At 50.1% G+C, this 25,170-nt stretch overlaps 9 protein-coding genes across 9 annotated transcripts; 4 read left to right on the top strand and 5 right to left on the bottom strand.

Moving 5' to 3' along the window:
* Positions 1-598: 598 nt before the first annotated feature.
* TRVA0_005S02454 (uncharacterized protein) lies at positions 599-2,440 on the top strand (the record flags this gene model as incomplete). The annotated part of the gene is made up of 1 exon (XM_076682907.1): positions 599-2,440. The coding sequence occupies one exon, from the start codon at positions 599-601 to the stop codon at positions 2,438-2,440; it is 1,842 nt and encodes a 613-aa protein (XP_076542882.1).
* Positions 2,441-3,704: 1,264 nt separating this feature from the next.
* On the bottom strand, positions 3,705-5,912 carry TRVA0_005S02432 (uncharacterized protein; the record flags this gene model as incomplete). Its single annotated transcript, XM_076682906.1, has 1 exon — positions 3,705-5,912. The coding sequence occupies one exon, from the start codon at positions 5,910-5,912 to the stop codon at positions 3,705-3,707; it is 2,208 nt and encodes a 735-aa protein (XP_076542881.1).
* Positions 5,913-6,483: 571 nt separating this feature from the next.
* On the bottom strand, positions 6,484-8,070 carry ITR1 (myo-inositol transporter 1; the record flags this gene model as incomplete). Its single annotated transcript, XM_076682905.1, has 1 exon — positions 6,484-8,070. One exon carries the CDS (start codon positions 8,068-8,070, stop codon positions 6,484-6,486), a length of 1,587 nt encoding a protein of 528 aa, XP_076542880.1.
* Positions 8,071-9,557: 1,487 nt separating this feature from the next.
* LEU5 (coenzyme A transporter) lies at positions 9,558-10,658 on the top strand (the record flags this gene model as incomplete). Its single annotated transcript, XM_076682904.1, has 1 exon — positions 9,558-10,658. The coding sequence occupies one exon, from the start codon at positions 9,558-9,560 to the stop codon at positions 10,656-10,658; it is 1,101 nt and encodes a 366-aa protein (XP_076542879.1).
* Positions 10,659-11,014: 356 nt separating this feature from the next.
* On the bottom strand, positions 11,015-11,935 carry TRVA0_005S02366 (urate oxidase; the record flags this gene model as incomplete). The annotated part of the gene is made up of 1 exon (XM_076682903.1): positions 11,015-11,935. The coding sequence occupies one exon, from the start codon at positions 11,933-11,935 to the stop codon at positions 11,015-11,017; it is 921 nt and encodes a 306-aa protein (XP_076542878.1).
* Positions 11,936-13,589: 1,654 nt separating this feature from the next.
* Positions 13,590-17,853, bottom strand: AXOR (xanthine dehydrogenase; the record flags this gene model as incomplete). The annotated part of the gene is made up of 2 exons (XM_076682902.1): positions 13,590-17,538; positions 17,588-17,853. 2 exons carry the CDS (start codon positions 17,851-17,853, stop codon positions 13,590-13,592), a joined length of 4,215 nt encoding a protein of 1,404 aa, XP_076542877.1.
* Positions 17,854-19,069: 1,216 nt separating this feature from the next.
* On the bottom strand, positions 19,070-19,535 carry TRVA0_005S02322 (uncharacterized protein; the record flags this gene model as incomplete). Its single annotated transcript, XM_076682901.1, has 3 exons — positions 19,070-19,167; positions 19,229-19,355; positions 19,419-19,535. The coding sequence occupies 3 exons, from the start codon at positions 19,533-19,535 to the stop codon at positions 19,070-19,072; spliced, it is 342 nt and encodes a 113-aa protein (XP_076542876.1).
* Positions 19,536-21,796: 2,261 nt separating this feature from the next.
* Positions 21,797-22,963, top strand: TRVA0_005S02300 (uncharacterized protein; the record flags this gene model as incomplete). The annotated part of the gene is made up of 1 exon (XM_076682900.1): positions 21,797-22,963. One exon carries the CDS (start codon positions 21,797-21,799, stop codon positions 22,961-22,963), a length of 1,167 nt encoding a protein of 388 aa, XP_076542875.1.
* A 982-nt stretch (positions 22,964-23,945) lies between these two features.
* Positions 23,946-24,968, top strand: TRVA0_005S02278 (rhomboid family protein; the record flags this gene model as incomplete). Its single annotated transcript, XM_076682899.1, has 1 exon — positions 23,946-24,968. The coding sequence occupies one exon, from the start codon at positions 23,946-23,948 to the stop codon at positions 24,966-24,968; it is 1,023 nt and encodes a 340-aa protein (XP_076542874.1).
* Between the last annotated feature and the right edge of the window lie 202 nt (positions 24,969-25,170).

Raw genomic sequence — 25,170 nt, 5'->3', positions numbered from 1 at the left:
CCGAAAAGTGAGCTGGTTATTGCCTGCCTTTTATCCTAATAGCCGGGGACAATTGGTTCGTCTATATCCCGGAGTTGGTTACCGACTGCATCGCGGTAATGTGGGGGCCTCGGTACCATTCATCACCATTTGGCAAGCGGGTGTCGAATGGCTATCAAAGGAGAAAGTGAATTTGTGGGGTCTGCCCCTGGAGTAGTCGATTACCGAAACGCGGGGTATGGAAAAATACATGGTGGGGTTATCTCAGCCGTGCCTCTACTACCGAAACGTGGGGTTCGCGGGAATGAATAGCATCACGGTTACAGCAGCAGCATGAGTTCGGATTACCTCAATGCCACCGGAATAGGAATTATAATGCAATCACTCATGGGGGTGCATCCATATCCGTGTGGGTAATTCTGGCGGCATACGTTAAGTCGTTTCAAATAAGCATGCGGACGAGGATGCCGGTTATAGATATCCGTCGGGTAAGCGCAGTAATTCTATATGATCGATATCAGGTCGGTTGAGCTTCGTCCTCGAATATAAGTAGCCTCGAAGAACTCGTGGTTTTGACATCCAGCTCAGAAGTCCATCAACACATCAAACAACCACTGCAATGACTGTTTCTACATACATGGACAATACACACCCAACAGCCCTTCCGTCTGGCGTGGATGAGAGTGCCAATGCCCAAAAGATCGCCAGTGCGTGGTTTTCTGGGTTTTCTAAGGCGCTCTCTGAAGCCGACGGCAATCTCTTCGCTAGCCTGTTTACCGAGGACGGCATTTGGAGAGATATTGTTGTGTTCACCAATGACTACCGAAGTATCCACAAGCCTAACATTGAGCAGGCCGCCAACGATGTGCTGTCTATTGCCAAAGTAACCAATGCCGAGCTTGTTGGGACTCCTCAGGTCGTTCGACCATTCAAGGATGTTTCTTTCGTCGATTTGGCCTTCCAGTTTACCACCGAGGTGGGCAATGGACGCGGTACCGCTAAGCTTGCCAAGCATCAGGATGGGTTCAAGGCTTTTACCGTCTTCACTTTCCTCGACAGCTTCCACGGCATTGATCCAGCTACTGGGGCTAACCGGCCATACGGAGAGCACAACACCAAGAAGGCTTACGCCGACTTGCGAAAGGACTCTCTCGACAACGTCAAGCCTTCCGTAATCATTATTGGTGCGGGTCACAATGGCTTGCAGGCTGCCGCCCACTTGAAGGTCCTGGGCATTACTGCACTTGTTGTTGATAAAGAGAAGAAGGTTGGCGACAACTGGCGACTCCGGTACCCATCTCTGACCCTGCACGATCCCGTATGGGCTAACCATTTGTCCTACCTGCCATTCCCAGACACCTGGCCAACCTTCACTCCAGCCGGCAAGCTAGGTGACTGGCTCGAGTTCTATGCTGATGCCCTGGAACTCAATATCTGGACTTCGTCTCAGCTCGACACTTCTCGAACCCAGTTTAACGAGAAGGAAGGGACCTGGAATGTTACTGTCCTTCGGGGTGGTAAGCCACACGATTTCACTGTCGGGCACGTCGTCCTCGCTACTGGTCTCGGGGGAGGGTACCCAAAGATGCCACCGCCATTCCCTGACCAGGACAAGTTTACTCGGGTCATCGCACATTCTTCTCACCATAAGGGTGGCAGCCACTGGAAGGGTAAGACCGCCTTGGTCGTCGGTGCCTGCACCAGTGCCCACGATATCTGCATGGACTTTTACAACAATGGTGCTAAGGCAACCATGCTTCAGCGATCTCCAACCTTTGTCACCAGTGTTGAGAAGGGTATCAAGGCGATTAACGGCAACGTTTTCTGTGAGGGTGGTCCAAAGCCGGAAGATGCTGATATGATTAACGAGTCGACTCCAAAGTACGTTGCTAAGTTGTTCCACCAGCAGCTTCTTCCAATTATTAGCGAATTGGACAAGGATCTGTGGGAGGGCTTGACCAAGGCTGGATTCCAGCTCACCTTGGGCCCAGACAAGTCCGGATTCCTGATGCTGGCATTGGATAAGGCTGGCGGCTACTACCATGACACTGGTTGTTCCTCTAAGATTATTAGTGGCGACATCAAGGTGAAGAACGGTGAGATCGACCACTTCGAAGCTGATAAGGTTGTGTTCAAAGACGGCTCGACCATGGAGCCTGATGTGGTCGTATTTGCTACTGGCTACACCGGCTTCAAGGACAGCGTTGCCGATGCACTGTCTCCAGAGTATTCCAATAAGCTGGGTAAAATGTGGGGTCTTGATGATGAAGGCGAGCTGTATGGCTGCTACAGATACTGTGGCATCCCTAACTGCTACTACATTGTTGGTGCTTTGAATTCCGCTCGATTCAACACGAAGATGGTTGCCCTCCAGATTGCTGGGCAGCAGTCTGGCCGATTGAGTAATAAGCGATACACCATCGAGGGGCAGAAGTCCGGACGAGGTTGGTTGGAGTTGTAAACGATGATCATTGAATTTAAAATCAGATTGCTCTCACTATAATAATAATAATAATAATAATCTTGATTCAAGTCCGTTGCCTAGGGCGAAGGAGGACTAATCGAGATACATGAGGTTTCTAATATAATATAACAATATCCAGTAAAGGTAGACGGGGTCGATTTCCTCAGCGGTAGACCGCTGATAGCATGAGGGAAAACCTTCTTGACGTAGGGTAATTGATTGCGTGCAGTCAAATACAGGCAGTTAGGAACCTTTGCTAACTGCTCTCACTATAACCGTATTGAATGAAAAGATTTTGTACCAATCATGTTCAAAGATGTATTAATTACTTGTACTACAGTACCATTAATGTGGCATTATTTGACTGCGCACAATCAATTACACTACGGCAAGAAGGTTTTCCCTCATGCTATCAGCGGTCAACCGCTGAGGAAATCGACCCCGTTTACCTTTACTGGATATTGTTATATTATATCAGAAACCTCATGTACCGGTACTTCGATTAGTCCTCCTTCGCCCTAAGCAACGGACTTTAATCAAGATTATTATTATTAATGTGGCATTAAAGAAGACTTTGGACAGCCTTTGGCACATAAAGCTCTTCGAGTTATTCGATGTCCTCCTCTGTGAGCTTGAGCTTGAGAGCGGCAACTGCGTCATGCGCTTCAGCTTGATAAAGCCCACAACAGGGTTGTCTCCCTTGGCCAAGCACCAAGCATTGGCCACCTGCGCCATTGGCACATTCTTCTTCTTGGCCACCTCTTTAACACGGGTATTATGCTCGAAGATGCGGCGGCCACTGATATGTGCAGGCCCTGAGATGCGGTGGTCGCGGAGATACCGGGCATTACCTGATCGAGTAGAATTTTGAAAGTCCGTTGCCACACTGGTTCTCAGTATGGTTATTCTTATAATCTTGATTTGAGTCCACGCTTATCAGTATGGTTATACGGCGATCTGATTATTACTCTTTAATAGGAGTGTTGGCCTCGGAAGACTACGTATTGAGGTTTCCTGGTCTTGGAGGAACTTCGTAGCACTGAATATCAGGTACGTTGTACCACGGCGATACCAGTACCAGCAACTAAATGCGAGTTTGAGCTACCGGTACTTCATGGTCGAGCTCTCCGTATTTATCCTGAATAATTCCACTGGTACTTATATTACCGATATATAACCGTAGCTAACATGTCATGGTCACAATTATAGGATAGCATGAACTTTCTCAAATCAGAACCATAGCAAGGCTAGCCATAGACATCTAGCTCCCCTTTTGGAAATGCAATTCATTCGTATCGTCCACTGGCTCCACCTGAGCAGAATCGAAGTACCACAGCCAGACATCACTGTCGAAGCTAGATTCTAGCAAAGCCGTTAATGCATCCAACGCGTTCTCATAATCATAATGCTCCATAGTTTGCTCAGTTCCACTAATGTCACCGCTCAGTTCTGTTGGTGAATTGTTGATGGGCCATTCATTTGTAAACGAATCTGTTCGTGCCTTTGGCTGCTGTTCGTCTTGCGGTCGAGCATAAGGAGTTTGGGCAACAGAATCCAAGGAAAACGTAACGCCCATGGGCCACAAGGTTTCTATCATAACCCTCAACTGCTGGGCGCAGAAAACGAGTGTATGACGCTCGTCAATCAACCGACCTTTTTGCTCAAAGCAGCGAATAGTCTGCTTGACGAGTTTCATTATGCCATGCTGCCGATCGACTGAGATGGCTTCGGTGAAGACAATCTTGATTAGCATGACTGCGGCGAACAGGAAATAGCTGTAATACCTTGCCGGCATATACGGCAGCACTCCGCCTTCTTTTAGCTGGTTGACACAGATGCGCAGGATATTGCATGCCGCATCTTGACACTCAAGGATAAACTTTGTATCTGGAGAAGCAGCGACCCCGTGAGGGAATACTGACCGGGCAATCTCGACATCAGGGACTGAGGTTCCTTTCTCGGCCGCATGCTCCCGAGCAAGAGATGCTCGTTTTAGCTGCGCCTGGAATGCAAACGAATACGCGTACAATTTCGCGAAGTAGTATGTCAGCCACACAGTTTCGTATAAAGGGAATCGGGTCCATTGCTTATTCTTCCAGGTACTTTGAAACGCGTAAAAAGTGCGTGTAAACTCGTCCAGTGTCTGTTGGTATTCTCCAGCGCGAACCAGCGCAATTGTTCTGTCTCGATTCGGGTATAAAGTCTCATGAATATTGCTCAGGATATCGGTCAGCTCGACGTGAGCCTCCATCAATGAAGCAAAGTCATCGGGTGATTCAGGAGAAGGAATTAGGGTAGGGAAATCTGCCATTCCGCCTCTGGAAATGATGGTGCGTAGCGTAGTACTGAAGAAGCAGATCGCTGCTCCTCGGTTCCGGAACGGCAAGCCCAGACGGATAGATGCCTGTCTATCATGGATATAGCTGTAGGTCCATACCAATCTCATGCGGTGTGTGTACTCGTCCATATTCTCATCTGGGAACAAAAGGGTCTTTTGGTCCAGGCCAAGGTAATACCCGATGCTAATGGCGAGCCCTATAAATTGCCATGTAAGCCGTTCCTGTACTATGCGAATACTTTCACCAGTAGTTTCTGCGTCGACGAGGGGAATATTATCCGACAACAAAAGAATAGCTTCGACGGCACCTATGGTGGGCTTAACTTCTCCAGTAACTAGCCCACTAATAATCTCTTTCATATAGGCCCACGAGGCGGCGTGAATTTGTGGGCTGTCATACCTTGATGCAATGACAACGAATGCTACAAGGAGAATAGGCTCCTTGAGAGCAAACTCCAGTATTTTTGCATCTGAATCTGGCACCCGGTTTGAGGGAAGCACTGGCATATAATGGTGATGGCGAGCAAAAAAAGAGTAGAGCAGAATACGCAGTTGCGAAGGGTCAACGATTTTCCTCTTAATAAGTTCGCAATTGAGCAGGCTATCCACTGGGGCAACTGTTGAGTCATAATTTCTCGTGGCCGGTGCCTGTGGGGGAGGTGATGGAGCAGCAGCAGCAGAATTGATACCATGGTAGTTAGTCAATTCATCTGGGAGTTGATCCGTGGCATATTCTGGCGAGAAGTTCATGGGTGTATCCGATGGTTTCTCGACTACCACAGGAATAGGGGATGTGTCTTTTTGGTTGGTTCCCTTAAATGCAGTCGCCTCGCTGTTCTTGGGGAGCCTGGGGTTGATTCTGTTGGCCATTCTCCGCTGCCGCCCTTTCTCAATGTTGGCCCGGCCACCACGCCGGCTCTCAGCAAATACACATTTTTGCTTATCTTGGATACATCGGGCACATTTGATCTCGTTGGCGTTTATGACGACGCCCTCGACCTGGGGCATTTCGCATTTCGCTTTGCGTGACCGGCAGTACAGGCAGGCCCGGTACGAGCGCTTCCGGTTTGGCTTGTACTTGAAGACGACGCTTTCGCTGACTTTTTCTCTGGGCGCATCTTCCATGGTCATCGATAGGCAATTGAGTTTTTACGCTTATTCTGATCCGACGAGCGAACTCTCGAGTGATATACCGAAAAATCGCAGCGCGGGGTCTATGAGGGGGAGGATGTGCGTACAATGTTTCGGCTATAGAGGCCGGCTATCGAACCCCGTCTTTTCACCTCCACAAAATTACGACTACACCAAACATCCTCTAATCCCTGATAAATATTGATACGTCATTACCATTCTTTATGGAAAATCAAGGATAGCACTTCCGAGGAATATGCTTATTGTGTGGGGGTTATTCGATAGCTGCATTAAAGGGGAGGATGGATCTCCCTGAACTAAGTGAACAATTGAAGTTTCACGCCAGAAGGGAGGGTGTATCCATAGACTACAGTATAAAAAAATAACTGAAAAATAACTGAGCAGTTAAAGCTTTATGTAAAAAGGTACGATGTATGAACTAAACAAATAGTTGTAACTTCATGACTGTAATACTGATAGATTGGTGTACTTTAATCGAGCAGCTAAATAATTGACAAAAACAAGCAAAGTCGTGTTAACGGTTCATAAATACGTTACTAAGTTAAAATAGTTAAACGGTGGTCGGATCGGGCTTAGCAGATTTGGCAAGCTTCTGCTTTTGCTGACGCTCCTTTCGGATCTTGGTGCTATAACGTACACCAAATCCATGTTGGAAGACGGTTTTAACCTCCTCAAGCGTCAAGCCACTAACTTCAGGGTACAGGAAGATAATGCAGATATAGCCAACGAAGCAAATGCCGGCGTAGAAACCAAACGCACCACTGGGGGTGGTGGCCTGCACGAGCGAGAGGAAGGTGGACGAGACGACCACATTCGTACCCCAACAGGTGCAAGTTACCATCATAGTGCCCAGAGATCGCACCTCCATCGGGAAGAGCTCGTTGCCGAACCATGCGACGTTTCCGAGGGCAGATGCGTAGGAGGCCATGTAGAAAAGAATGAAAACCAGGACTAAGATGCCTGCCCAGTTGATCTTGTGCGTCCCATTGGATCCTTGGTCCGGAATGTAGTGGAAAGCGACAGCGACAATGGTGAGGCAGACAAAGGTGCCCCACATAGTGTAGAGGAGCAGGTTTCGTCGGCCCACTGACTCAATGAACTTGAGCGACACGCCAGTGAAGATAAAGTTAGTTGCCGCCACGACCAAGCTCACAGCAATTGGGTTGTTGAAGCCAACCATGCCGAAGATAGTCGGGGAATAGTACATCAGCGCGTTCGAGCCAGCAAACTGCTGGATACCCATGAGGCCGCAGGCGACAATCAGTGCTCGGAGGTTGGCCTTGTCAGTGTAGAGCATCTTGAGACGCTTGAAGAGCGAGAGTTCCGAGTTGACTGCGTGCTCTTCCCGGAAGGACTGTTCAACGAGCTGCATCTTCTGAATGACCTGCTCGTCGGTAGCGTTGACGTAGACTTTACGGATGATCCGCTCAGCCTCTTCGTACTTCTCGCAGCTGATCAAATGTCGAGGCGTCTCAGGAATAACGAACACCAAGGAAAACAGAAGAAGCGAAGGCAGGGCGCCGAGTCCTGCCATATACCGCCAACCTCCAGGGTGTACGTACTGGAAGATAATGTCGACGATGTAAGCGATCATCTGGCCGCCCGTGATGCACATGGAGTCGATAGTAACGAGGCGACCTCTGAGCCGGGCTGGAGCTACCTCGCTGATGTAGAGCGGCACGACCATGGCTGCGAGACCGACACCCAAGCCGACCACAGCCCGGCCAACAGTCATCTGGGCGAGGGACCAGGAAAGGGCTTGGATGATGGCTCCAGCAGTAAAGATGATAGCTCCAACCCCGAGGACAGGGCGTCGGCCTATCCGGTCAATCAACATGCCGGCAATAATAGCGCCGAAGAAGGCGGCTCCCGAGGTGATGGAAGTGATCAGCTGCTTGTCGTCGGCGGTAAGTTCGTGCCCGAGGTCGTTACCTATGACAACTAGTATGCCAGAGATAACACCAGTGTCGAAGCCGAACAGGAAGCCGCCGATAGCGACGGTGGCAGTAATGAGCCAGACATACTTGCCTGGGGTGGTCTCTTCGATGGAGTCGTTGAAAGAGTCCGGGGAGGCAAGGCTGATATCTTCCACGTGGGTCTCGTCGTTCTTTTCCATTTCAGTCTTGGTGATACTCATGTGCGGAGTCTCAATACTTGATCGATGAAAACTTCGCCAGGAAAACGAAGGCATTTTAAACTCTTCGCAATGTTATACTGATCATGACCTTGAGACGGTTCCGGAGACCTGGATTAACTTCTGTATCCGTACATGGCTGCAACAGCGCTGATCTCGGTTATCGATAAACCGCTTACCCGTACCCCATCTTTTGGCAACGGCTAACGAGAGATCGGCGGTGGGGCACCCCCCTCCGCCACCAACTGTGGGGGAATAAGCTCGGGGGGTTCGATACGTGTGTTTAATAATACGGCAGAAATATGGGACGGCTGTGGGCAGTCGACGTCAGCAGGATATCGATATCCTAACAACCGCGGACAGTCTTAATAAGCCTGGAATTGCCAGGAATGAAAACCGCAGCTTCGGGAGACACTCCCGACCGGCAATATTTCTCTCCCCTCTTCTCAACTGCCCCCATTTCTGCCTCAGTTTATATTGTGGAAACATCCGCAGAAGACTAAAGTGATCGATCGATAGCCTTCTCCGCCGGTGACCTGTATTGATTTTCAGCCAACCGAGGAGGATATGCCGCCATCCAAAACTACCATCCGATATAATATTGCACTAGTGGGGTATATCGGCTAACGGTACATGCTGGGGAAGTTGGCAATACGCTCCCTCATACATAAGTACTACACTATCTACAGTATAATGCAGGTACTATCGCAAGCTCTTAGGGAAACTGGGGTATACACATCTAGCACTGATTCACTGATACACCACGGTAAGACGGTGAACTAAAACTAAACTACCCTAACACATGAATAAAAGCGGTATTTGTGCCTATTGCCGTTTGGTGGCCCGTCAGGTTCTATATATTACCTCCGCGTATTTGTCCTGATACACGGACCCTACAGTTTAATGCAGGGCTAGTACGATACGCTCTCAATAAACTTCACCTATTATATTGTACTACAATCCATTGATCGAACACACAGTACAGAGTAGTACGGTGGAACTCACGAGGCGATTATTTGCAAGCTTTTTGCTGCCGTACGCCATGCACATGTGAAGTAGTAGTCCGCTTGACCAGACCACCTTTTCCGCTCCGACATTCCTGGCCTATAACATGCAACAGTAGCAACGAATTAAGCTCACTATAGAACTGTTACAATAGGCCTGTCTAACGTTTAGAGTCAATTTTAATCTTGGTGCAGCCGTTGCCTCGAGACTCGAGCCGCAGCCTCTCGGCCCCCCCAGACCAATCAATTTGAATGAGGCGCGGCTGATGCCAATTAAGTTAAGTCACATGCGGTTAAATTTTTCTCGGTCAATTCGCGGAGGCTCGGCCATTCCGAGCGGGCGGAAATCCTTTTACTAACGCGAGCCGTACTCCGCAGTTGCTTTAAACTTGGCGGAGAAGTGGAAAGTCTTTCATTCTTTTAACTTTTCCTCTCACCCTCGTTTGGTCTGATCTATTACGATCCACAGCACTAGATACCGGTTAGATGAGTGACCATAAAGCCACAGGGGACGCCCTGATAACGTCGGACCAGTACCACGAGCATGTTGCCGAGCCGTCCGCATCCCCGGACTTAACCTCCACACGCCAGTCGAGGAGGGAGGCCGTGCGAACCGACAAGCAGAATATAGAATATGTCGTCAAGAGCGCCATCGCCGGCGGGCTGGCAGGATCAGCGGCCAAAACTCTGATAGCTCCGCTCGACCGGGTCAAGATTCTGTTCCAAACGTCGAACCCGTCGTTCAGGAAGTACACAGGCTCGTGGCTGGGCTTCTATCGCGCCGGACGCCACATCTACGCCCACGACGGGTTCCTTGCATTGTTCCAGGGCCATTCGGCCACGCTGCTGCGAATATTCCCCTACGCCGCCATTAAGTTTGTCACGTACGAGCAGATTCGCGCCATCCTCATCCGCAAGAAGGAGCACGAGACGGCGGGGCGACGGCTGCTGGCAGGCTCCCTGTGCGGAGTAGCCTCGGTATTTTGTGTCTACCCGCTCGATCTCGTCCGCGTGCGGCTTGCATTCGACACGAAGAAGTTCCACAACCCGGCGCACGGCATCCAGCCGGGGAAGCTGCTCACCACGGTCAAAACCATCTGGAGCGAGCCGGCGACCTTCCCGGCGCTCGGGCGCTTCTCAAACTACTACCGTGGCTTTGTTCCGACCGTCCTGGGCATGGTCCCCTACGCCGGCGTCTCGTTCTGGGCGCACGACATGCTCCAGGACATGTTCCGCATGCCGAACTTTGCTGATTCAGCCGTCGACTTCTCGCGCGATACTAGGGACTCGAGCTCCCACCGCAGGCACCCGCTCAAGGCCTCGTACCAGCTAATTGCCGGCGGATTGAGCGGCGTCATCGCCCAGACCGCCTCGTACCCACTGGAGGTGGTGCGGCGGCACATGCAGGTCAGCGGAGTCAACGGCACAGTGCGCCAGGGCATGATTGCCACTGCTAAGAGCGTTGTCGCTTCGCGCGGCGCCTCGGGGCTCTTTGTGGGGCTTACCATTGGCTACATCAAGGTGCTCCCTATGTTTGCATGCTCTTTCTTCGTTTACGACCGTGCTAAGCTCTTCCTCGGCATTTGATCCCGCCATTGAGTGTATATATTTATTATTTATAGACAATTGCATGCTTCTTTCGCAGCATGGGGGTCAGGGTAACTCCAGTTGACTATTTTCCCTAAAATTCGTCTGAGAGGCGATGAGATGCCCCCAGGATCGTTTGAGTAATTCAAGGGAGGACAATTTGGAAGAGGATCAGTCCACCGCTTCCCGGTGAAAGATGTGTCTGATAGTTGATGAGATGCCCTTCGCCGAACGGTAGCTATGAGAGTCTAGGGCAGGATCAACTGGGAAGACAGTTCGAAAGAGGTCAATTGGGGAGAAGTGGTTCGCAGAGAAAAAAAAATTTATTTCATGAAACTATGCAGGGGTAAAGCGATTTACAATCGAGCGGTGGCTCGGCTGACAGTGCTCTTAATAAGACCGTTGGGGTTGGACTGAGGAGCGTAGACCTCGGCGTCCTTGCCGGTGTTCTGGAGGCCCTTGTGCCAGGAGAGGTCGATCTCGAAGTAGTGCTTGTTTGGCAGGGAGTAGGAGACGGTGTCAATCTGGGAGAACTCCTTCAAGATGGCGGTGGACATGTTGTACATAGTGGCCTGGACGGAAGCAGAGTTCTCGAGAGCGAAGGTCTCAAGGGTGATGTGTCGGGCGCCGTTGTAGGCGTTGTCGAACACGCCTTCCTTGGCAAGCTGCTTGACCTGGCCAAGAGTAGCGACCTTGCTGGGGGTCCAGGTCCAGCACGCGTCGATGTCGGTGGAGAGGATTCGGTCCTTGGTCGGCTTGAGAGTGGTGTACTCGCAGAGGTGGTAGCCGTAGAACATGGAGCCGGTGGACTTGAGCACGGTGAGGTCCTTGAGGCCGGACTTGATCTGGAATGGCGAGCCGTCGTCCTTCTTGGAGACGGAGACGAGTCGCACCTCCTGGCCATCTCGCAGGAAGGAGTGTGGGTGCGGCTTGCCCTCGACGTTGTATCGCGACCATCGGTGCTGGATGATGTCGATGTGGGCCGCGTGGATGTGCGGGTACCGGGTCACAAAGTGGTTGGCCAGGGAAGCGGCGTACTGCTCAATCGGCCACACGTCGTTCTGCTTGGCGTGTACGTAGATGGTGTTCTTGACCGTGTCGGTTGGCACGATTGGAGAGTTGTCCGCCTGCGTGTAGGACTCCTCGATCTGGCCCTCCAGCAGAGCGCACACAGTGAGCTCAATGACCTCCTGTCGCTTGGGGTCGTTGGGGTCTCGCCAGACCTTGAGGACTCGGACGTTGTCCTTACCGTATCGAGCAGCAGAGAGTTGGGACATGGTTGGCTTGGTAGTAGAGCTGGTTTGTCTGTGTAGAAAGCTGGTGTGGGCTTGGAGTTCAATCAAAGGCATCCGGAGAAATATTTATACCTTTGGCCAGCTGCCCTCCATCGCCATGGTTTGCTTTTTCCCCCTCGCCAGTGGTCCCTCCGGCTGGTTCATCACCCGCGACAGTCGCATCCCCCTCCAGCCCTGCTAAGGGGGCCTATCTTCGGAGGTGCCCGACTACCCCAGTCGGAGAAGACCCAATGTTCCAACGGTCCGGTGGAACACCATGCATGCCATTCGTCATACCCTTTCCATCGACCATTGTCGGCTGCACATTGGCAGATTGTAAATTAAACGACTGTACATTGGATGAAGCGGCCAGGGGATGAAAAAACTTTTTTCTCACTCGTTTCCACGGTCATTACGGGCCAATCTGACTGCCTTGACCGTTGCCTCGCTTGATCTCTGGTCCGGCTTAGCTTGTCTCACTAGTGCAGCCTGGTGCAGTCAAAATTTTTGCCTCAAAATGTGCGACTCCGAGCTGATACGGCAAGTGCGATGACCGGCTGGAGGAGGGGGGATGCTACTGTAATGGTCTGACCGGCATACTTGGCGCATTCCGCTCCACTAAGGGAGTTCTTGTGGAGTAAATGAGTTTGATGCACGCCGTTCGTATGCGTAGATTGGGGTGTAATTACTCCGGAGCGGAGGTACTGTGTACAGTACTACAGCCTGGAGTGCATGCCTATCTCTGCCGCCGCATTGATTAGCAGATGCAGGTCATTCGTGTCCTCCACGGCAGGCTCCGATCGGTTCGTCGCGTTCTGCCGTCACCTACTCGCCAAAAGTGGCCTGACCTATAGGGATATTTCTGCTCGTATTACGGGGAAACGTACTTCGTTTGTATCAGTCTCTCCTCTTACAACGTACGTAGTACGTAGTTGTAGTGTGTGTGGTTTCATGGAGAACTCCACCGGTCCCGTCGGAAATCAACGAACTGGTAGTAAACGCTAATTTCCCCACCGAAGACTCCACATTTGGATAATGTGTCTTTAGATAAGGTGCGTTGGTTATCAAACCAAGGGTCTACATCTCTCATTCCTTGTCTGGGGGAACTTCTATGAGGGTCCGCTTATCCTAGTTTCTCTACGGCAGGAGGTAACCATGAGTTGAAGACAATACTAAAACAAATGTAACGGTAATTTCAGATACGCGAAACAGTGCAGTATGGTATGGTAGTGGGTGAACAACATACAGTGCAGTATTGGTATCAATGTATACAAGCACATGGTATTACATGCGAGGACACTACTACTGGTATGTATGCGATGCCATACCTACCCGGGTAATACTGATGCATTGGTTGAAAAAAATGGAATTGAGATATGAACATGTACCAAAGGTAGAAAGCTAAAATAAAAATTCCATAGGTATCCAGCCAGTACAAGGTGTTACCGTAGTAATCATCAATTTATAGACGTGCCTGGTATAAGATATGTATAGGCATGCACTAATAGCTACAGCCTCATGGTATCTTTTTCGTGTCAGGATCTATTCTGCTCATAATAATAACCTAATATGACTAATACCTTACGTTGTGATATGCAATTGAGCATGAAAATGTATGATATATATTCAATATACAAGCCTATTAATAGAAGAAAAGCTAAGCAAAGAGGAAAAAGTTCTCTTCACCCTCCTTCTGCTCAACCTTCGCTTTGTCCATCAAATCATCCCCAGCGTTGATTCTAATTCGCTCCGTCGTCAATGGCGCCGGCAAGCCTCGGATCAATCCCTTGCCATAGCTCTTCCTGCTGCTCAACAATGCATCTCGAATAGCAAAGAAGACGACAGAACCCAAAAACAGTGGAGGCTCGCCAATACCTTTGGACCGCTGAATAGTCTTAAGATGCTTGAACTCCCGGTCCATGAGATGGCCCACGTTGAACTCCTGTGGGATATCCCGGAATCCTGGAATTTTGTAGGCACCAGGACCCCGAGTGAACAGCGTACCATTGTGCCGTAACCACAGCGACTCCTCTATCGTAAACAGACCCTGGCCCTGGACGTAAGCTCCCTCGATCTGACCGTAGTCAATGGCCTGGTTGATGGTTCGGCCGATATCCATAATAATATCAGTTCTCAGCACACTGAAGTCACCCGTAAGAATGTTGACCTCAACCAACGACGCAGCATTGCCTTGGGTGTAGTAGAAGAACGCCGGCTTGGGGTTTGAGTCGCCCCAGATGTAGCCAATGTCTGGCGTTTTGTAGTAGCCATTGGCCGACAGGTTGACTCGGTCAAAGTACGCCGCGTGAGCAAGCTTGGACATGGGCGCAAACTCGCCAAGCTTAGCTCGGTATGGCTTCAGCCGCTCATTGAGCTGGTCGCATGCATTCTTGACGGCCATACCGTTCAAGTCACTGGTAGCTGACGCAGCGGACGGAGAAGTGTTGGCGACAGACTGCGTCGACGTCTCGGAGATAAACACCTGGTCGAGTGGCACATTAAGCTCCTGGGCACAGATCATGGCCATCTTGGTATGGATACCCTGGCCCATCTCAGTACCACCGTGAGAAAGCAGGATAGAACCATCGTGGTAGATGTGCACCAACGCACCGGCCTGGTTGAGGAACGCAGCACCGAAAGAGACACCAAACTTGGTTGGAACATGCGCTACACCTCGCTTGATCCACTTGCTCTTCTTGTTGAATTCGTCGACCTCCTTCCGCACCTTGTCATACTGGAACTGCTCTTTGACCTGCTTGGCCATGATGGGCACCGTGAAGTCCTCCGTGATCGGCTGCTTGTACGGCGTAGTCGAGACGTTGGGCACGAGGTAGTTGATCTCCCGCAACTCATCTGCATCAATGCCCAGTTGCTCAGCGATCTCGTAAATGTAGTTCTCAGCCATGAACATACCTTGCGGGCCGCCGAAGCCTCGGAACGCGGTGTTGGAAGCAACGCTGGTCTTGCACGGGAACGCCTGGACAGCAGCGTTCGGGAAGTCGTAGCAGTTCTCAGCGTGCAGAACTGCTCGCTCAATGACGCCCTTCGTTAAGTCCATACTCCAGCCGGCATTGGCGTAGAGGTTCGCCTGGAGCGCTGTAAACTTGTACTTTTTGTCGAGACCAACCTTCCACTTGAATACGAACGGATGTCGCTGGCCAGCAATAAGCATATCCTCCATTCGGCTGAGGATCATTCGTACCGGCCGCTTGAACTTCTTGGCAGCCACAGCGGCAACCGACGACAGCTGGCAGCATCGCGTCTCCTTACCTCCAAAGCCACCACCGAGTCGCTTGACCCGAGCTACGATACGAGACGCCGGGACGCCAGTGACCTGCGCGGCAAACAGCTGGGTCTCGGTTGGGTTCTGCGAAGACGAGTAGACCTTCATCTCGCCGTCCTCTGGCTCCGGAACGCAGATGCAGCCCTGGGTCTCGAGGTAAAAGTGCTCCTGGGAGCCGATTCGCGAGGTGCCCTCAAAGACGTAGGCCGCTTCGGCAAACGCCTTGTTGACGTCGCCCTTGTCGAGTCGAGGCTGGTAATCGAAGAATGACTTGGCATCAATAGCCTGTTCAATTGTGATAATGGCATCCATCTCCTCGTACTCTATCTTGACGGCTCGAGCGGCCCTGGCAGCGGTCTCTCGATTGACAGCCACAATGACGCCGATGCATTGGCCGACGTAGAACACCTCACCGTCAGCAAAGAACGGCTCAGATCCAACTGGCGTAGGCGCAAACACATTGGCTTCCTTGCTCGGAAGGTCGTTGATGTCAACATAGCCAACAACACCCGGGATCTCTAGTGCTTCTGAGGTGTCAATGGACAAGATCTTGGCACGCGCCTTGCTCGACAGGACTTGGACACCAAAAGTCTCGCCGTGGAACGTGGGCATGTCGTCAATATATATAGCTTCGCCAGTGACTTGCTTCATGGCCGAGAGATGCGGGTCGCTCTTACCGATGATTCGCTGCTCGTGTGGATTCTCGATGACTCGCTTGCCGGTGGGTCGCACGACACGGGTGACCTCCTTGGCAGACTCGACGTCCGCCTCGAGGCCGACTGACGCCAGCACGCTGTTGAAGAACTTGTAGAAGAAAGAGATAACGAGAGCACGCCGGTAGTTGGCCATGCCACCTGGAACGGAGTACGGCATGTCGAATTCTCGGATGAGGCTGTCAATAGCGTCCTCGAGGATCTGCTTGCGCGTCTCAGCACGAATGACTCGCCCTTCGAGCATCTCACACGTCTTCTTGGCCGCCATGGTCATGGGGCCCACACCGCCATACGCCAGGCGCGCCTTGACGATTTGGAAGTCCTCGTCCATGACGATTCTTTGGCAAGTGGAGACAATGGCGATATCGTCATCCTTTCGCTTGGCCTGCTTGTAGGTCTTGACAACCTCCCGCTCCTTCTGAGTCTGGGGGATGAAGATCTTGGTGATGACGGCGTGGGCGGGCAGCTTCGTCCTTCGGTAGGCAACGAAGAAGTCGCTCATGGATAGCGTCTGTTCGCCGTCGCCGAGGCTCTCCACGGTGAGTACGGCCTCGGCCGCAACCAGGACAGGGTTCAAGTCCGAGATGGGAGAGGCAGTGGCGATGTTACCTGCCGGCGTCGCGGCGTTTCGAATCTGTCGCCCGGCGAAGTACTTGAGCTGTTCCACGATTGCGCCGTATATCTGTCCCTCGGAGCCCAATTCCTCAGAGAGTTCAGTGCAGACATGCTCGAGCTTAGACAAGCTTATGTTGGCGCCAATTTCTAGGCCCTGATTCGGTATATACTTGTGAGTCTTGAGCTCCTCGACATCGTTTGCGAAGATGTTGATCTGGTAATTGGCAGCCTTTACCTTGATCTCGACTTGGACTTCGGAGGCACCGCCGACCAGCTTCGCATCCGGGTATGCATGTTTGATCTCGAGCAACTGCTGCTTCGTGACCGGTCGGAACCACACTTTGTCCTCGTTTCCAAAGAATAGGGGCTCGAGATTATAGCTCTTAAGAGATGGCGGGAAGATGAGTTCAGTTTCTTGCTTATACGGCTTCAGCGGCAGGCCATTAGGCGTAAACAGCTTGTTCATGTCAATCTCATTATCTTTCTCTTTCTCTTTCCCATTCCCGTTCCCGTTCTCAGCAGTTTCATTAGCCTTCTTATCCTTACAACACCCACCAGCTCGGCCACAGCCGCCATTAACATTAGTCCGAGTGCTATTAGTTTCGGTTCCATTAGTCTCGCTGTCACTGCCGTTAATCTGAGCATTTCTGTCTGTCTCAACCTGCTTATCTCGGCAGCAGCCGCCCTTTCGGCCACAGGAAAAGGTGTGAGCCGCATCAAGAATTGGCTTATAACCGGTGCATCGACAGAGGTTTCCGTCGAAGGCTTCGCTGACCTCCTGCTCAGATGGATGTCCGTTGGGCGAGTTTCGCAGCAGCGCGTACAGGCTCATGACGATACCAGGCGTGCAGAATCCACACTGCGAACCGTGGAAGAGGGCGATGCGCTCCTGGGCCGGATGCGGATTCATTACATTGCCAATACCTTCCACAGTGATAAGATGTTTGCCCTCTACTGCGATAAGAGGGACAATACACGCGTTTACTGCGTTATATCTACGCTGGTTAGCTACCGACCACTACCAGTATGGAAATGGATACTTACACGACTTTCTTGGAACCGGGATCGATCTGTCCGAGGACGACAGTGCATGCACCGCAGCCGCCTTCGGCGCAGCCGAGCTTCGTACCAGTGAGCTCTGCTGTATCTCGAATGTAGTCGAGCAGAGTGCCCGTCGGATCGGGGTTTGTGAGGACCTGCTTCTTGCCGTTTAGGTAGAACGTCAGTCTGTTGGAGAAGTTATTGTGTCCGAGAGCCTGATGGAGCTTCAAAGGCTCCTTCCCTAGCTCTACCGCAACTGGAGGCGTCATCTTGTAGTGGTAGTGTTAGTGATAAGAGAGTGTGTGGGGTAGCGCCAACTGGCTGGCTTTTATCAGTAGACAGATAAGTGGAGGAATGCAACAAAAAACTACCGCCCGACGAGGAAGAACCCTTGGCTCTTATATTCAAATCCTGACCAATCCGCCTTTATGGTTGTGGAGATTCCATCCGGGGGAATCCTTCGGTGGTGATCCTCAATGATGGTTAATCAACCGTCGGACGGTCCGCCGGCGGAAGCTCCGCCGGAGCACGGTCCATCCAATAAGCGAGGTGCTGAACCTAAGCACGCTTAGCCTGCCGGCGGTACGCTAAACCAACCCCGTGCAACCCTGGGCAGCTCCGAAGTAAATTACTACGGTAATATTTCGTCCCTACGGGTCGTGAATGGGGTCAGCCAAGACTTGAATTGCTTGCAGTATTATAGTAGGTGCAGAGCATATGTAGCTTGTGTTTTGCCGTTCGCTAGTTTCTCTTACTATGTAAAGCCAATACGGTATATCGGCGAACGCCGCACGTGAAGCGACGGACTATAAGTCTACTAGCATAATTGAAAAAATTGGGCAAAATGGAGAAAATGGACGCGTTTTCTATATCGTACATACACTACGTGATCTCAATTGTATATAGTACCTAGTATCAAACGGTTAGTAAAGTTACTTGAAAATTTTTTCACGGTTGATCTATCAAATCAGTGGTTTGATGAATGTTGGATAGGAAAAGTTATCAGCACATTAAATAAACTCTGAGTGAGCTGAGTAAGGTTTTCATCATATTGAAAAATCAACCGTCTGTCATTTATCACTTACCAATTGAAGCCATAAAAGATCTATGAAGGGGGAAGAAAATTTTTGTGTGTGTGCACCCTTTTTAAAGGACGACTTGGGAGATAGGAAACGCGGATGGCGGTACATAAATTACACCATCGGTCTGAAATGTATGCAGTAATTTATTAGAGAGTCACATGCCATTTTCCACGATGCCCCCCCCTTCACTGCAGACCGTGTAAGGCACACATAATGGTGCAAGCTGTCAGAATTGGTTACGTATTGAACTGCTAAAATATCAGGGTAAAAGTTGGTTATATATTAATAATAAATACTTCTCGTTAAATTAGACATAAATGCTACTTCCAAGAGCAGCATCAAATAAATAGCATCGTTGTAGGTGAAATAGAAGACATTAAAGGGGCAGAAAGGGCCCCGTCAGTCACTCTCCATCTGCGTCGTCGAGGGAAACATTGTATCGTGCAGCCAATTGATTCAATGCATGGTTCTCTTCTAGAAGCTGCGTAAGGAATTCAACAGCTAGATGCGTGAGGTTAGTAACACTGCCTACGCAACAGTTGTGGGTGGGATTTGCCCTTACTTTTCGTCAGCACGATGGCCTCACTTCGCCCCTGATTCGGTTCTAGGCCCGGCACGATAGCGGTAATCTTGTCGAATCCTTCTCGGATAGCTGCGCGTCGTTTCTTCTCCGAGGCAATGTGATTCGCCTACAATTTAAACCGCTTCAGTTAGTTTTCTCTGGTCGATTGTGTCGTTGAACTTTGGCATACTTTTTTCTCTTCCGTAGTGAGAAGGTCGCCTTGGGCCTTTTGGCTCTTGCCGCGACTTCCTTTTTGCTCCTTGTCCTCCCGCGAAGAGTCGCTTTCCTGGCTGTACGATCCGTCCATCACTTGTTCAAATACACGAATAGGTACTGCTGATGTACAGCGCTTGGTATTTATATATACAGCTGCGTTAGTTTTGGCCCTGAAGTTCCGATTCAAGCTTGTGAAAGCCTGGCATGACTTGCGGGGGAGGGGCTTGTGTGATGATGAGGCGAAATCATACCCCGAACTCGAACGCGTATTGCAGATCCCGGTACACTTTATACGCCGTTCCAACCGCGCATCTCAACGGTTATGTACCTTGCCTTATATACGGTATTAATTGCTGCCTTTAATGAGAAAGATTATAGAGTACGTATAGCCGCTTAGCTATTGATCGCGTCTCGGATAACTGCTGAGTTCGTATAGTTGGTACATGTATTTCAATAGATCCCAGATCTTCTGCATGAATCCTGTCCTCCCATTGTGGAGAGATGTCATAAAAGGTACGTGATGCGGCATACGTACATAGAATGCATTCCATACCGGTACATACCGTGTGACCGTGAAAATGATTACAGCACTTGTAGAGAATATCGAAAAATTCTTCTGTGTAAGTTGTGAATAGTCTGGGCTTATTGTAGTCGTCTAATTAGATACTAGTAGAGCAGCGGCTATAGTGTTCAGGATGGTTTCCTGCAAGTGTGTGGTATTGTGCGAATAACAATGGTAAAATCTGTTGGAAAATCAATTTAGGCCGTAACCTTTGCAAAATAGCGGTCAAACTATTCTCTTCATCGACTACTGATATACCAATACATGTAACTGAATAGTATTCTGAATAATTATGAGCCTAGGATGTAGCGCTGGAGAAACTCGTTCTCGAACTGGTATCTCTACCACCTATGTACTTATGTCGGATATATAACTAGAACTAACGATGGCTATGGTTATGGTTATAATAATCGGTTATCGCTTAATCAGGCGGCTGTGCAATTGCCGGTATTTTACATAATGCTGCTTGTATTAGTAGAATATATACCAGTACTAAGCTAGCTTAATTGAAAAATAACAAATTTCAAGCACAGATAGCTCCATATTGAATTGGAATAGAACCGCCCATCGCAATCACAGAAATCATGGCTATCAACAAATAAGGTGCATATAACTCCCTTACAATAGGCAACGGACTTTGCTCAAGATTATTAATCTGACAATAGGGAGCCCACGGCAAGGCACTTCAGGTAATGGAATATGAATTAGTCCCAGTTAGCTAGTATGTAACTTGGACTCAAATCAAGACCAATACCAGTGAAAACAATAAAACCATCCTACAATATGCCGAGCCGAGTTTCCCTATCAGTGGTACGAAGAATCGACCCGGTCTGCAATTGGTATTCGAGAAAACTGTTACATGCACTGACAGTGTGTAGTACCTGCTCAAGACAAGATCATGAGTTGCATGTCCTTTTTAATTTGTACGTAAAAACATCGTCGCAATCAGGATGTCGCTTTGCCATTGAAATTAGTACGTTGTCACATGGCAATTTAACTACGAGTGGCTCATGTCCTAACACCTTGAAGGTTATGTGGAGAACTGCGTAATTGACTCGCTAACGAATTCTAGATTGTAGTTTTCATGAATCCCTCAGTCGGAGTCCACAACAGCTATCAAATTTATTAGTAGACTTCATTTTAGCCTAACTGGTACGTAGCAGCCTTGGACCCTTCACGAAGGCTCGGAAGACCGAATCAGCCACCTAAGTTCCACAGATTCACCAGCCGATAGACATTGAGGAGGTATTAGGCCCCGAGATGCTTGGCGGCCAAGGAGAATCCCACCACCGATGCGAAACATTTATCGAACCATATTCTGGTGCACCAGCTACCAGCACATGTATATACCAATTCACCCGACCGGGATTCACTTCAGGGAATTACATGGCAAGTTTGTAGTTCTATGGTACGTACTTTATGATTATAATTATAAGATAGAAAATATTAAATTCGGTGTTTGTCTTCCGGTATTCGTTGCTATACAATGGTTGCCTTCTACCAGAGTACTAAAGAGCCAATGAAATCAGAACAATGGCTTCCGATACGCGTACTGTATTACCGTAGCCATCTGAACAAAAAGCGACCCAAATTATATACTGCTGTGTAGTTTGAGATAGATAGATTAGGGAGCTGGAAAAGAAACCCTGGCGCCCGATTCGGAAAGGAAATCCGGTCGGTCCGATCTGATAACTCGGCCGGGTACCCGATTTGGGATATCGGGCGCCCATTACAAGTACAGTACACAGATAAGATTCGAATCAAACATGAGCGATGTCGCAAAGCACTGAATGATAGATGACATAAATATGCTAGAAATCCTCCAGTGCCCTACGAAACTTTTTGACAAGTACTCAGAGTCCAAAATGGGTGTGGAAAAGAAGCGCGTTGTAATCCTTGGTTGCTCGTTCACCAGCATAGCCGTTCTTAAGGGACTCAGGAACGTCCAGAAGGAGGTATCTGTCACGTTAGTGTGTCCTAGCACCCATTTCTACTTCTGTATCGGCGCGCCAAAGGTCATATCCGACTCCGCCTTCCTGGAGGCAGCATTTGAGCCCGTCGAAACGATCCTCAAGACGACTCTTCCCCAAGGGGACACCAGCTTCGTCCAAGGTGCAGCTACCAAAGCCGACTTTGATAAGAAGACAGTGTCTGTGTCTGACGGCTCTACGATCTCGTATGACATTTTGGTGATTGGAACTGGGTCTCGGTCATCATCGCGCCTTCTTAAGCTCGATGGTTCCTACAATGAGAGCGTCGCAGAGTTTGAGCAGGTTTACGCGGCACTCAAGACTGCAAAGAGTGTAGCAGTCGTCGGTGGCGGCGCGGCGGGAGTTGAGGTCGCCGCAGAGCTCAAAAAGGACCATCCGAATCTCGACGTGACGCTCTACCATAGCCGAGACTTGCCATTGCCTGTCATGCCGATGAGCCAGCGGAAAGCCGCCAATGACATTCTGCATAAAATGGGTATCACTGTGGTGGGTAATATGCGGCTGACCAGCAGTGAGAGGGTTGGCGATCAAACTAAGCTCGTGTTCAAGGACGGCACCATTAGCACGGTGGATCTCTATATTCCGACCCTCGGCTCCATCCCCAACTCCGAGTTCCTTGATCCGGCGGTCCTCGATGTGAAGCGGCACGTCAAGGTCAATGAGCACCTCCAAGTGGGCGGCTTTGACAACGTCTATGCCGGCGGAGACGTTATTAGTAATCCCATAAGCTCAGGGTCAGACATCTTCCACTACCAGTCGGCGGTCATTGCACAGGGCATTGCTAAGATAGTTACCGGGAAAGGCTCTTTTGGCAGCTATTCACGCCCGCAAAGGCAGTCGATGCACGTCACGATTGGCTCAAGCGGCGTTGCTGTGGCGCTTGGCTGGTCCATCCCCGGGTTTGTCCTTCGCATGCTGGGTAGTGACGATTATAAGCTTACTTCTTATAGGAAGCAACTTCTTTGATCGTTGATTTTGGTACGTTTTTAATTTGGCATATGTTACCTGGCTTATGCGGCTTAAGCCTCACGAGCCGCATGCATTTCGTGGTTGGGTTCTGCATCCATAGATCTTTGAGTTGGAAAATACTAATACAATAATACTACGGCTAAATTACAAGATTTTAATTTCTTGCTGCCCTTGTAATTCGAGTGCTATGGACATAATTTTGGGCGCTTTTAGTCGTCGGTTACCCGAAGCTGGAGCGACATAATCTCATAATATGGTACTTTTAATCTTAAGATTTATCAGACTAAATATCATACATTAATATTCATTACACACTTTCCATATAATAGCCAGACGCGTACATAGACAGTAACAGAAATCAAAGTGATGTTGATAATTAAGTATTTGAACGGCGCCTATCGTATACAGGTAGTGATTTGATTCAAGAAATACCTGCGTTATCTCAGAACTATAATTCTAGATTTCATTTTGTTCGCTGTGCGGCGATTAGGAGTTTTAATATATCGAAGGTATTTTGCAACACTGATTCAATACAGTTCAGTTGTGAAGACCTGAATGAAAGCGTCTCGCAAGCTTAACGTCAGCGTGTTTACGAAGCCAATAGGGCAGACTAGTACGCAAATCCCATGCTATGTTAGACCAGGACTATAATTTTTAACCACTTAGATGGCCCTATCTCCCTTTTCAACTAACCTACGGTCTTATCTCCCTGTTCAACTACCGATGTGATCTTACCTCCCTATTCATAGTCCATAACTACTCACAGATTTGACAATCGACTCAATAGACTCAATTGAATCTGTGGAGCACAAGGGGAAGTTTCCAGCAGCGTACTCCTTGTACTCCGATAGAGCGGTCCAATGGAGCGGTGGAGATGGGGGCGGAGCCGTTGGCTAAGATGAGATGCGTTTCACGATCCTTCCCAACGCCGAGTGTCTTGTATACACCACAAACCAAACAGCCTCAAAGGGACTATACCATGCTAAAGCTGTCGTTCCCGCCCGTGACCAGGGCCAGTGTGGTTGCCCTGCTGACCTTATCCACTGCGGCGTTCACGCTGCGGTACCTCGCCTACTTGCGGCTTTCCCAGGACGCCGCGGCGCCCCAAGAACAGCCCGATTCGCTGGACCCTGGAGTCGCCCGGCCCCAGACGCCGTCGTTTGGCGACATTCTAGCCCCCTACCTGACCGTTGTGCCTGGCTTGAGTGTGGCGTTCCCGTGGGTCCTCGCGACAGGCGCCTTTGTGGAACAGTCGGTCATCGGCCTCGCGATGACAGGCCTGACCCTGGCGTACGGCGGACGCTACTGCGAGCGAGTGTGGAGCAGCAAGCAGCTGCTCGCTTTTCTGGGCGTCGTGGCCATTATACCCAATCTCATTGCGTGGTCCGTCTTCTACATGCTGTTTGCCGCGACGGGCGACGAGGAGTGGCTGCTCGAGTCCGTCCACGGTGGCATTGCGCTCCAGGTGGGCTTCTGCGTCGCATTCAAGCAGCTCGTGCCGGAGCACGTCGTCGTGCTGTTTCACGGCATTGCCAAGGCGCAGGTCAAGTACCTTGTGGTGCCAGCGGTCCTCGCGTACACGCTGATTGGCGCCCTGTTCCACCACCCGGCGGCAATTGTGCTTGCGTGGGCGGGCTTCCTAACTACGTGGGTCTACCTGAGGTTCTACAAAGTCGGATACGTCGAGTCCGTGCTGCCCATGAGCTCGTCGCTGACGGCGGCCGAGACGCAGCGTACCAAAGTCCGCGGCGATGCTAGCGATACCTTTGCTCTCTCGGAGTTCTTCTACCCGCAGCCGGTACGCGATGTGGTCGCTGCTGTATCTAGCGGGATCTATCGGGTGCTTGTGGCCGTCCGAGTGTGCACTCCGTTTAATGAGGAGGAGATAGAGGCCGGCAACATGAGGGCCAATGTCCGCACGGGCAGCGTCTCTTCTTCGGCCGAGTCCGAGCGTCGTAGGGCGTTTGCACTTAGGGTACTCGAGGAGCGTCTCCAAAAGTGATAGAACCGTTTTATTTATTTATCTGGCCGTTTTTTTAGCGACAACCAGCCCGAGCAGCACATAGATGGATGGGGAATCAATCCCTCCTAAACCCTTTGGGGGCTCCATACAGGAGTCCTACTTCGTATGCATAGAAGTTACAATTGAATCCGGACTTACTGCTAGCCAGGTTATTACATAATTCAACCATGTGGAATATCAA

Source organism: Trichomonascus vanleenenianus, assembly GCF_965637985.1.
Source record: "Trichomonascus vanleenenianus strain CLIB 3782 genome assembly, contig: TRVA0_005S, whole genome shotgun sequence".
NCBI classification, from domain to species: Eukaryota; Fungi; Ascomycota; class Dipodascomycetes; order Dipodascales; family Trichomonascaceae; genus Blastobotrys; species Blastobotrys vanleenenianus.
The sequence above is the reverse complement of the archived record's forward strand: the minus strand, read 5'-3'. Positions and strand labels throughout refer to the sequence as shown.